The sequence below is a fragment of the Neoarius graeffei genome, chromosome 7 (assembly GCF_027579695.1).
Source record: "Neoarius graeffei isolate fNeoGra1 chromosome 7, fNeoGra1.pri, whole genome shotgun sequence".
NCBI classification, from domain to species: domain Eukaryota; kingdom Metazoa; phylum Chordata; class Actinopteri; order Siluriformes; family Ariidae; genus Neoarius; species Neoarius graeffei.
The window spans coordinates 77933609-77947261 of record NC_083575.1 but is presented as its reverse complement, the minus strand read 5'-3'; the positions used below and the strand labels follow the sequence as shown (position 1 = coordinate 77947261).

Below are 13653 nucleotides of genomic sequence, written 5' to 3'. Positions count from 1 at the left end.
TAGCTTCACCCATTACCCTGACATATAGATAATGGATGAATGTAGACTGTTGTAGCCTAGAGCAGGGGTTCTCAACCTTTTCTCCTTTGAGGCCCACCTATTCATGCTTGTAATGAGTCGGGACCCATTAAAAAAAGCTCCCCAATTATTTTGGCTCATCTATTCTATTAGAATCTAATAATCTGTTGTAAAGTGTATTAACAGAATGCAACATCAGTCCCTGTTACAGATGGGAGCCCAGGAATTAAATAAGTGCAATAAAAACAAACTGTTTTTAATTGTAGGTATTGTATTTAAAACTGTATGGACGTGCCAGAAGCGAACACAAAACCTTGCATGCAGGGCATTCTCAGTCAAAAGGGATTAATGATCCAAAACTGGAGTCTGATCCATTAACATAAGAACTTATTGCCATGTTTGTGTTCAGCAAACAAGCAAGTTATTAAAACCAAGAAGTACACTCAAAAGAAGTGGATACAGAAACCACTCAATGGGATTAGATCCTTACACGTTAACAAAGAAGGATTTTTCCTGAGTTGGAAAATTATCCATCCGTTGAGTTTCCCGACATCTCAAACTACCTGGTGCTGCAGACATCATTGGACAAACAAATGAAAATCTGTAAGAGCATGGAGGCGTACAACATTTTATATGTGGCTGGGTTAAAGATCAGGGGATCAGGACACCAAGGTACAGTTAGGTCCATATATATTTGGACACTGACACAAATTTTGTTTTTTTTACCTGTTTACTGAAACATATTCAAGTTATAGTTATATAATGGACATAAAGTCCAGACTTTCAGCTTTCATTTGAGGGTATCCACATTAAAATTGGATGAAGGGTTTAGGAGTTTCAGCTCCTTAACATGTGCCACCCTGTTTTTAAAGGGACCAAAAGTAATTGGACAATTGACTCCAAGGCTATTACATGGGCTGGTGTTAGCAATTCCTTCGTTATGTCATTCTCAATTAAGCAGATAAAAGGCCTGGAGTTGATTTGAGGTGTGGTGCTTGCATTTGGAAGATTTTGCTGTGAAGAAAACATGTGATAAAAGGAGCTCTCCATGCAGGTGAAACAAGCCATCCTTAAGCTGCAAAAACAGAAAAAAACCATCTGAGAAATTGCTACAATATTAGGAGTGGCAAAATCTACAGTTTGGTGCATCCTGAGAACAGAGTGCGAATTACTCCACCATAATTGGGGGGTACTATCAATCCCCCCCCCCCCCCCCCCCCCCCCGGTCCTGTCCCATCTCGTCTATGGAAGTCGGTGTCAGTAACTCAACACAATAACTCTGAACAATAATTTTTAATGTCATTAAGAAGCATGACAAACCATACAGTACTACCACAGAAGAAAAACAGCAGTACAACCTGATAACCTTCTTTGTCAGAACAAACTGGGTATCAACACTACAAATGAGTCACATACAGTATATACACACATGCAGAACAGTCCTGCTGAATGTCTTGCTCTCTTTCGTCCTGCTGTGCCTCTCCTGTCTGCTGGGAACCCATTTTCTTTATTCACATGAACAGTGTATAAAACCTAACTGCACCTACACTTGTACTGTAATTGTCTGTAGATCTTAGTGCTAATATTTACTACTTACTCTTTTAGCACCAAAAAAATGCCTGATGTCTGGCCCTTTTCTTTTCCTCATGTTTGGCCTACTGTCTCTGCGAATAAAATCAAACAGGGTACTCAGATGAAACTATGAATATCTTAAAAATAATACAAAAGGAATGTAAGTAAAAACAATAGAAAACATCCATGTGCTAGGCTATTTTGCCTAGGCTAGCCTACTACCTGGCTCTTTTTATGTTGCCCCCAGAGGTTCTGATTGTAATTTTACATAGGCTTAGCTAGGCCTACATCAGAACTTCTTGTGCCTAATCACACACACAGGATGGGCCTATGTGCCAAATGAATTTCAGAAGGGCACAATTTATTCATGATAAAATGAGAATGGAAACATATGGAGTTCTTCTCCTTTGAAATGAGAATCGTTTCTATACCACACTGTAATAAGCTTGATTTAAATAGAGACTTAGCTTATCTTGCTAACTAACGTTGGTAACTAACGTTAACGTCCGTCCACTGTAGCCTACTGGCCTCAGTGGGTAAGTAATTCAACGTATAAAGATGTGACATGAGCTGAAAGAACAAATCACTTTAATAAATGAAAGTTGTAAAATAACACATTTTCAACAGGCTAAAAGTTGGTTAGCAACTAACATTACCAATGCACGTCTTCTGCTGCAAACCACAGACTGTATAAATTGCTGCAAACCCATGGACTGTATCTGATGAATCAGCTGAATACGGTGTGGACTAGAAGCTGTTGCTTCTAGCACAGGGCTTTTCAAAGTGTGGGGCACGTCTCCCCTAGGGGGTGCCAGAGTTCTTCGGGGGGGCGCAACGTGAGGAAAAATAAACCAGAATAAGTTACTATTGCGGACATTTAGCGAACTTCAGCTAGCCTTTGCCAGAGACAAAATGGATCGATTTTTAGTACCTAAAGCTACAGTGAGTGAGGAGACAGAGTCTGGGCCAAGCAAAAAAAGAAGGAAGTATGACCAAGATTATTTAAAGTTTGGATTTTCATGGACTGGATCTGAAGATGCTCCACTGCCACAGTGTGTTGTCTGCCAAGAGGTGCTAGCTAACGATGCTATGAGATGTTTAAAATGTGTAAAACAAGATGTTTAAAAAAAGCACATATGTTTAAAATGCATAAAAAAAGAGGTTTTCAAAAAGCACAGATGTTTAAAATGTGTAAAAAAAAGATGTTTTAATAAAGCTCATATGTTTTAAATGTGTAAAAAATATGTTTTCAAAAAGCACAGATGTTTAAAATGTGTAAAAGAAAAAAATAAAAAATGTGTACAACAACCATTTTTTAAAAAATACGAATGGAACATTAAGTATAGCAACAACAAAAATTGTGTGTGGGGGGGAGCGCTGTTGTTTATTTGCTCTCTGTGGGGGTGAGGGGAGGAGGGGGGGGCTGACTCTCCCACACTTTGAAAACCCCTGCTCTAGCGGGTTCTAGCGCTGCGGTGACTAAAAATGGTACGGTCCACAATAGGGGTGTCTGTCTGAAATCGATTTACATTAAAATGCTCCTACAGGTGGCACGGTGGTGTAGTGGTTAGCACTGTCGCCTCACAGCAAGAAGGTCTGGGTTCGAGCCCCGTGGCCGGCAAGGGCCTTTCTGTGCGGAGTTTGCATGTTCTCCCCGTGTCCACGTGGGTTTCCTCCGGGTGCTCCGGTTTCCCCCACAGTCCAAAGACATGCAGGTTAGGTTAACTGGTGACTCTAAATTGACCGTAGGTGTGAGTGTAAATGGTTGTCTGTGTCTATGTGTCAGCCCTGTGATGACCTGGCGACTTGTCCAGGGTGTACCCCGCCTTTCGCCCGTAGTCAGCTGGGATAGGCTCCAGCTTGCCTGCGACCCTGTAGAACAGGATAAAGCGGCTAGAGATAATAATGAATGCTCCTACAATAAGAATGCCGAATGGGAGTTGGTTTGAATTATATATTCCTTTTCACAATATCAGAAAAAATATTGGACCCCCCCCAAAACTTATATTTTTGTCTCTTTGGGGGGTACTGGGTCTTCATTGGGGGATATAGTACCCCCCAGTACCCCCCGTAATTCGAACTATGCCTGAGAAAGAAAGAAAGAAAGAAAGAAAGAAAGAAAGAAAGAAAGAAAGAAAGAAAGCACTGGTGAACTCATCAATGCAAAAAGACCTGGACGCCCACAGAAGACAACAGTGGTGGATGATCGCAGAATAATTTCCATGGTGAAGAGAAACACCTTCACAACAGCCAACCAAGTGAACAACACTCTCCAGGAGGTAGGCGTATCAATATCCAAATCTACCATAAAGAGAAGACTGTATGAAAGTTAATACAGAGGGTTCATTGCATGGTGCAAGCCACTCATAAGCCTCAAGAATAAGAAGTCTAGATTGGACTTTGCTAAAAAACATCTAAAAAAGCCAGCACAGTTCTGGAAGAACATTCTTTGGAGAGATGAAACCAAGATCAACCTCTACCAGAATGATGGAAAGAAAAAAGTATGGCGAAGGCGTGGTACAGCTCATAATCCAAAGCATACCACATCATCTGTAAAACACGGCGGAGGCAGTGTGATGGCTTGGGCATGCATGGCTGCCAGTGGCACTGGGCCACTAGTGTTTATTGATGATGTGACACAGGACAGAAGCAGCCGGATGAATTCTGAGGTATTCAGAGACATACTGTGTGCTCAAATCCAGCCAAACTGATTGGTCGGCATTTCATAATACAGATGGACAATGACCCAAAACATAAAGCCAAAGCAACCCTGAAGTTTATTAAAGCAAAGAAGTGGAATATTCTTGAATGGCCAAGTCAGTCACTTGATCTCAACCTAATTGAGCATGCATTTCACTTGTTAAAGACTAAACTTCAGACAGAAAGGCCCACAAACAAACAGCAACTGAAAACCGCTGCAATAAAGGCCTGGCAGAGCATTAAAAAGGAGGAAACACAGCGTCTGGTGATGTCCATGAGTTCAAGACTTCAGGCAGTCATTGCCAACAAAGGGTTTTCAACCAAGTATTAGAAATGAACATTTTATTTACAATTATTTAATTTATCCAATTACTTTTGAGCCCCTGAAATGAAGGGATTGTGTTTAAAAAATGCTTTAGTTCCTCACATTTTTATGCAATCATTTTTGTTCAACCCACTGAATTAAAGCTGAAAGTCTGAACTTCAACTGCATCTGAATTGTTTTGTTCAAAATTCATTGTGGTAATGTACAGAACCAAAATTAGAAAAATGTTGCCTCTGTCCAAATATTTATGGACCTAACTGTAGATGGATCTAAGTGCAGGAAGAGTGTTTATTAGCAGGTGTGATATTTACAGAAGCAAAACAAAAAGCAGAATATTTAAACAGTGTTATAAACATGGCTAGAAACAAACATGACAGTGATAATGATAATGCTTCGCAAAGCCTCTGTGAAAACAGCTTCTGTATCTGCACATGCTGTTTGCGCTCAGGATCAAGTGTTTCCTATAATGACTGGGTCCCAAGTGCGCACACAACGCGCTAGAGAGTGCATGCAAAGGCATGACAGTCAAGTGTTCACCTGCTGTGTGACCACAACTTTTAGCTCACGTGTATATTGCCACCAAAATGCCTCATTTTCATCAATAACCCATTGCAAAGCATCATGAGTTGTATTTTGACCATAGTTTAATGAGGCGGATGTGACTTTGGCTGCAACCCAGCAATTGTACCCTACTACGAGTAAAATTTAGCTTCAACTTAAAAAAAAAATGCATGGCCCATAGATGGCCATAGATGGCAAATAGATGGCGGTTCATGGCCCATTAGTGGGTCACAGTCCAGTGGTTGAGAAACGCTGGCCTAGAGGATGACAAAAGTGAAAGGTAGAAAAAAAACATAACATTAAATAACATACAGCAGTTATTGGATGCTGAATGCTTCAATGATTGATTTTTCATGAAGAAAATGATTGCATACTTTCTCCAGCATAAACCATATCCAAGCGATAATAATTCGCAGAGAAGAATTTCATTTTAGCTACAGTATAATTAGCTAATGTGAAGTTTTGACTGCTTGCTGACCATGGATTAGCATTTGTAGAGAGATGAATACAGCATAAGTGAACTACCCATGGAGATATTGGCCCCCACATATGCACCTACATCAAATAATTACTGTATATGCCCCTGGATGACACCGAGGAGGTCAATTATTAGATCATTTTTGTACATTGTATTGGTATATTTGTGCATGTAACATAGACCACACTAAATGCCTTTTCCCACAGATTTTTAAAGAAGAGAGCAACCCTTCAAGTGAACAAGGTATGTACTGTATATTAACATTTGCAAAAATATCCCAGAAGTGCTATAAGACATTAAATTAATTTTATGTTCTAACAGTAACAGAATTCAACAATGAGCTTCGGATCCTGCTTATTGGAAAGACAGGCGTGGGCAAAAGTGCAACAGGAAACACCATCTTTGGAAAAAAGGCTTTTGAATCAGATATCTCCTCTTCTTCTGTTACCATACAGTGTGAGAAAGCCAGTGGAAGTGTACATGGCAGAAAGGTGTTTGTTATTGACTCTCCAGGCCTGTTTGACACTCAGTTATCTGCAGACGAGGTGGTCAGTCGGATTAAACAGTGCATTCCATTCTCTGCTCCAGGACCTCATGTCTTTTTAGTTGTGATTAAAATAGGTAGATTTACAGAAGAAGAAGAAAAAACAGTTGAGCTGTTTCAAGCAATTTTTGGAGAAAAGTCATCCAGCTACACTATGGCTCTCTTCACTCACGGAGATCAACTGAAGGGGAAAAATATTCATCAGTTTATACGCAACAATACAAAGCTTTTGAATTTCATCAGGAAATGCAAAGGTGGATACCATGTGTTCAATAACGAAGATCAAAATCCAGAACAAGTCATCCAGCTCCTGGACCAGATTGATAAGATGGTCACTGTAAATGGTGGAGAACATTACACTACAGAGATGCTTCAGGAAGCTGAGAGAGCGATAGAAGCAGAGAAACAACGGATCCTGAAAGAGAATGAGGCACAGAGACAGAAGGAGATAGAAGAGCTGAGGGTGAAGTTTGAAGGGGAAGCATTTGAGAAAGCAAGAAAGAAAGCTCAGGAGGAACATGAGAGCTGGGCAAGATGGAAAGCTGAGAGAAGTCACTCACTTTTTGAAAGGATATACAATTTTGTAAAAGAAACTTACACAAAGATTCGTAACATGTTTTAGACAACATGTAAGGTCAGATTTACTTTTAAAGTAATAATATATTCTCAGTTCTACTTGGACCAAGAGCCAATTATTTTTTAAAATGATACTAGAAAAGATTGTGTGATAGTGAGGCCACAGATTATTGCATTTCCAATTAAGCTAAGCTATTCTTCTAGATTTAGTCTGATTACAAATCCATAATTAAATGGATCACTTCCAAGTGTTTAGTGGTGAAGGAAACATTTTCATGAAATAGGACTAGCAATTATGGGCAAAATTTTTAAAGCTTTTCGAAAAGCCAGCATAGGAGGAATAGCAGCAATTCAACCTGAAACATTAACTAAAATAATGTGTTTTTCTCTGTCTCTTCCTAGTATTGACGCTGTAGCAGAAAAGCACTATCTTCTGGCTGATGTTAATTTATAGTAGAGTCTTGGAAGAAAGTTGAAGAAAATGCTTCTAAAAAGCTGACTGTATTTTGGATGTCTATAAACTTCAGCAGCAGGACAAAAATGTCACATTCAGCTTTTACATGAAACCATCTATTGTCAGTCCCTCCAGGATTTCGCGCGCCTTTTTTGTGATTGTTGCGGGCTAAAATGTCTGATGTTGCGGGGATTTTTCCAAAAAATTGCGATGAAAGTTGCGGTGTTTTTTAGGTTTTTGTTGCGATTACATTGCGGGAGGAAGTGAAAGTTGCGAGAAATTGTTACAATTTTCTCTTTTTGTGATTAAAATTGAGTGATGTGTTAAATATTAAGTTATTACTGAAAAACTATTGATTAAAAAAAACAAAAGACATTGAGAAATGGTCCTATAAACATCTTTACCAATATAAAAGATTACCAGGACTACAAAAATGCAGAAAAATAGGCTTTACTTATCCAAATGCACCTGTTGGTTCAAAAGTTAAAGTGCATAGAACCTCACAGCACAACATGAAGTTACATTAAAATATAATATAAATGCCTCAGCTTTCATCTCATCTCATCTCATTATCTCTAGCCGCTTTATCCTTCTACAGGGTCGCGGGCAAGCTGGAGCCTATCCCAGCTGACTACGGGCGAAAGGCGGGGTACACCCTGGACAAGTCGCCAGGTCATCACAGGGCTGACACATAGACACAGACAACCATTCACACTCACATTCACACCTACGGTCAATTTAGAGTCACCAGTTAACCTAACCTGCATGTCTTTGGACTGTGGGGGAAACCGGAGCACCCGGAGGAAACCCACGCGGACACGGGGAGAACATGCAAACTCCACACAGAAAGGCCCTCGCCGGCCCCGGGGCTCGAACCCAGGACCTTCTTGCTGTGAGGCGACAGCGCTAACCACTACACCACCGTGCCGCCATCTCAGCTTTCATGTAAGAAAAAAAACTATTAATACTAGTACTGTGTGCAGGCAGTCTCTCCTGAAGACTAAATTAAACAATAATTATAAACTAATAAAATAAATGGCTCAGGCTTCATAGAAGAAAAAAAAAACAATTTGAACAGAATCTCACAGTATGATGCTGAAGCTGCCTAAACAATGGAAAATAAAATACCATTTTGGCAAAAATGTTGGCATCCATTCATTTCTTGTATTAAGTAAAAAAAAAATGTAAAGTGCACACAGTGCTTCACTGTAAACATAACACACTTTCAGTAACAGAATTTAAGCCTATATAAACACTGACTTGCACATGCTGCTTCTCTTGAACGTATACACGGAAGTAAGGCGGAAGGTAGTTTGTGACGTCACCTCAAGACGACGCCAACGATTGGTCAAATTTGCAGGAAAGTTGCGGGGATTGGATATAATTGCAACACCGCCCTGAATTCGTGGGGATTGGTTGAATTTGTGTTGAAGTTGCAAATCGCAACATCGCGAAATCCTGGAGGGTCTGTATTGTGTACTTTTTCTTTCACTATTGTGACCTTCATGTTAACTGTTAAGTAAATTTGCATGTAATGAAATTTCCCTTGGCCAATGATTTTTTTTTCTGATTCTGTACACTGACCCAACATGGGTGTGACCACTTTTACAACTAAATATAAAGTGAGGAATTATATAAGCACCTTTCCAGCTGATCCTTGAAACATTATAAAACCTCTTCTTAAAAACATCATCAAAAATGACCATTTTAATACATTTTTATCCATATTAAAATGTATTAATTCTCAGCCTCCCTGGGAAAGCCTATGCTGGGGTGCTGGAAAGGAGAGTCCGGGCGATAGTCGAACCTCGGATTCAGGAGGAACAATGTGGTTTTCGTCCTGGTTGTGGAACACTGGACCAGCTCTTTACCCTTGCAAGGGTACTGGGGGGTGCATGGGAGTTTGCCCAATCAGTCTACATGTGTTTTGTGGGCCTGGAGAAGGCTTACGACCGTGTCCCTCATGGTGCCCTGTGGGGGGTGCTTCAGGAGTATGGGGTTCAGAGCCCACTACTGCAGGCCATTCAGTCCCTGTATGACCAGAGCAAGAGTTTGGTTCGCATTGCCGGCAGTAAGTTGGACCTGCTCCCAGTGCATATTGGACTCAGCCAGGGCTGTCCTTTGTCACCGGTTCTGTTCATAACTTTTATGGACAGAATTTCTAGGCGCAGCCAAGGGGCGGAGGGTGTCCGGTTTGGTGGTATCAGGATCACGTCTCTGCTTTTTGCGTATGATGTGGCCCTGTTGGCTTCATCAATCTGTGACTTCGAGCATGCACTGGGACGGTTTGCAGCCGAATGTGAAGCGGCTGGGATGAGGATCAGCACCTCCAAGTCTGTGGCCAAGGCGCTCAGCCAGAAACAGGTGGAGTGCCTACTCCAGGTCAGGGGGGAGTTGCTACCTAAAGTGGAGGAGTTTAAGTATCTTGGGGTTTAGTTCATGAGTGAGGGTAAGGGGGAGCGGGAGTTGGACAGAAGGATCGGGGCAGTGTCAGCAGTAATGCGGACACTAAACCGGTCTGTTGTGGTAAAGAGAGAGCTGAGCCAAAAGGCAAACCTCTCAATTTACTGGTCCATGTCAGGGTTCCCACGGGTCCTTAAAAAGTCTTAAAAAGTCTTAAATACAACTTTTGGTTTTCAAGGCCTGAAAACGTCTTAAATTGTTTGGAATGACTGGAATTTTCGAAAGGGAGGTATTAAATTTAATCTTGGACCGAACGAGTGAAATGTCTCCATCCGGTTTGGGGTTTTTTTTTTAACCGTAATTTTAAAAGTGACCGGCGTACCTTTTGGGGGTAGCATTGGTTCTGTGCGTTCTGTGCATTCCGTAGCTCAAGAACTAATGTTAAGAGGCTACTGGAGGCGGTGTGGTGTGGTGTGGTGGTTGTGAAGAGTGAGAGATGCGCAGGTAGCTTACGTGGGCGCTAGAAAACGTTGATAATTATGGGAAGATGTCTGTTTAACGACAAGTGGTTGAGGGATGACAAATACCCCCAAAATAAGGAGAAGAATCATTTGTGATAAAAAGCGCTGGATCGCACAAATGTGTTTAAAGACAGTACTGCAGAGCTGGGGACACGGCCCACTGGGAAACTGGCTTTTCACGGACACGAGGCGCGCGTGTGTGTGTGTTAGAGATCAAGCGCTCCGGAGTGAAACGCAGGGGGGTTCGCGCATGCGCACAAGAGCCAGGTGGAAAATGGGACTTATAGGACATAATACTAATACTACTAATAATAATAATGATTAGCATAATTTTTTACATAATTAACATTGTTTATTGTACTAAGTTTAATATAAATATATAAACAACCTTTATTTCAAAACTCAAAAAGAACTCCAGAAAATTAAATAATTCTAAATATAGTACAATATAAATAATTTGTACAAAAAGTTTTTTAGTTTTATTACTTATTGTCTACAAGTGTTTTTAATATAAGAATAATATTAACAACCACTAATAATAATTAGTAGTAATAGTAATTATTATTGATTATTAATCATTACTACTTATGAATTAGTGATTAATAAGTACTAGGGATTATTAAATGTTATAAAATTAAGTTATTAAAATTTATTACAAATAATTATTAAAAAGTAGTAATTGGTAGAATACAAACAAATACTCATGGATTATAGATAATTTTTTTAAATAGTGAACATTGATATAAAATAACTATACTACTAATAATAATAAACAATAATACTACTAGTAATACTTGTTGTTAATGTTATCAGTTCAATTATTATATCAACGTTCACTAACTATAAATAATCTATAATCCATGAATAATTGTATCACTACTACTACTACTAATAATAATTACTACTTTTTTTAATAATAATTTTAACTAATCTTAAAACTCAATTTTATAGCATTTTCATAATCATTACTTATTATTTATTAGTATAATTTAGTAGTTGATAATAATCACTACTTGTTATTAAATTACATTTTGATAATCACTGCTTATTAAGTAGTAATTAATAATACTGAATTATAATAATTGCTACTCTATTAATTATTAATTAATATAGCTAATAAGTAGTGATTATTAAAATGTTATAAAATTGAGTTAATTTTTTTAATTATTATTTAAAAAGTAGTTATTATTATTAATAGTAGTAATACAAACAATTATTCATGGATTATAGGTAATTAATTATTATTTTAGAATAATGAACATTGATATAACAATTGCACTGATGATAATTAGTTTACAGTTATTACAACACTGATTAATATTGATAATAATGGTTATGAAAGGTGACAGTTGTTTTTCTGTGTTTAATGTAACGCTCTGATGATTGTATGACTGCATAAACAGGTTTATGCTGTTATCTGCTATAATGCAGAAGATACTCGAGAACTTCCTCAGCCAGCTGTATACTGTACGACACTCAGACTGATTTTGCTGTCGGACACAAAATCACACATCATCAAAGATAATCTTTGGGGATTGAAATAATTCCGGCTAAGGTTGTTCAGCTGGTTCTACTTGCCGTTTATTGTTTTCGTTTTTGAAATGATTCATGATGTTTTCTCCAGTAAACACCAGTCTTCTCCTTGCAGCTACAGTAGTTCTGCAGGCCCAAAACACACGACTTTGCTTCAGCTGTTTGCATGTCTAACAGTTGCCATTGATGCACCCTGTTGTTCACCAATTGTGTGCATTCTTCTTAAAGTTAGTAAAAAAAAAACTATTGCAGAAAACAGTTTTAAGTTGTCGTATTTATCATTTTCTTTGCCATGGTACAGTCTTAATTTTTCCATTTAGAGGTCTTGAAAAGGTCTTAAAAGTCTTTAAATTTGTACTTGAAAAATGTGCAGATACCCTGCATCTACGTTCCCACTCTCACCTATGGTCACGAGCTATGGGTAGTGACCAAAAGAATGAGATCCCGGAAACAAGAGGTAGAAATTAGTTTTCTCCGCAGGGTGGCTGGGCTCTCCTTTAAAGACAGGGTGAGAAGCTTGGTCATTCAGGAGAGACTCGGAGTAGAACCGCTGCTCCTCCACATCGAAAGGAGTCAGTTGAGGTGGTTCGGGCACCTTGTTAGGATGCCCCCTGGACGCCTCCCAAGGGAGGTTTTCTGGGCATGCCCCACCGGGAGGAGACCCCGGGGCAGACCCAGGACACACTGGAGAGATTAAATCTCTTGGCTGGCCTGGGAACGCATCAGTATTCCCCCGGAAGAGCTGGTGGAGGTGGCTGGGGAGAGGGAAGTCTGGGCTGCTCTGCTTAGGCTGCTACCCCTGCGACCCGGATCCGGATAAGCGGTAGAAGATGGATGAATGGATGGATGGATGTTTATAAGTGCATATAAAACTAAAAATGGCTGGGATTAAAAAAAAAACTGTGGGACTGTTTTCTTCCTTTGTTAGTTTATAAAACAAGAAAAACAAGAAGACAGAGTCATCTATATCCCCTGCCCTATATACCAACTATATACCAAGTTTCAAGATATTATTTGTGACATTTTTCAAGTTCTGCTGCAGGAAACCAACCATACCTCTTTACACTGATCTCATCAGCCCCTGGCATAAACCCACCAGACCTTTGGTCCAGGAGAGCTAAAAATTAAAATTTCTCACATTTCTTCATATCAAAAGGCACATATACATTACTTAATCAACACACATGCCAACTTTCAAGACCATACCACTCATAGTTTTCAAGTTCTGCTCTGGAAACAAAACCTACCCTTAAGACTAACCTGAGAGACTAAATCTGAAATTGTTTCCATGGAAACATGAAGAATTAAAATTTCTCAAATTTCTTAGTATGAAAAGGCACATCTACATCATCTTGTTAACATATATACCAAGTTTCAAATCCATATCATGAATAGTTTTGGATATATACTCCAGAAATGAACATTGCTCTTAGAAACTAAGTCAAAATCTATTTTTTATGTAAATATTTGAAAAATACTTTTTTTTCAAAAATCCAAAATAGCAAAAGGCACCAGTTCACATGTTGCTTGATATGTATACAAAGTTTCATGAAGATATCTTCAGTAGTTTTAAAGGTTTGGCCTGGAAACAAAAACGTGACCGGATGGACAGCCGGACGAACGGAAACCATTTCTAAAAGACATATCTACTTCACCTTGTTAACATGTATACCAAGTTTCAAATCCGTATCATGAATAGTTTTGGATATATGCTCTGGAAACGAACATTGCTCTTAGAAATTAAATCAAAATCTATTTTCTATGTAAAAATTCAAAAAATATTTTTTTTGCAAAAATCCAAAATATCAAAAGGCACCAGTTCACATGTTGCTTGATATGTATACAAAGTTTCATTTAGATATCTTCAGTAGTTTTAAAGATATGGCCTGGAAACAAAAATGTGACCGGCCGGACAGCCGGACGGAGAGAACCCGTTTCTGTATCCCCCACCGGGGGATAACAAAAGAT

General features: G+C 39.1%; 1 protein-coding gene across 1 annotated transcript in view; it reads left to right on the top strand.

Annotated features, from left to right (window-relative positions):
- Window positions 1–13653, top strand: part of LOC132888922 (GTPase IMAP family member 8-like) — a 32255-nt gene that overhangs the window by 722 nt on the left and 17880 nt on the right. Inside the window, 2 exon segments of the mRNA XM_060925014.1 lie at window positions 5861–5897; window positions 5976–6579. Coding sequence (XP_060780997.1) covers window positions 5861–5897; window positions 5976–6579 — 641 coding nt within the window.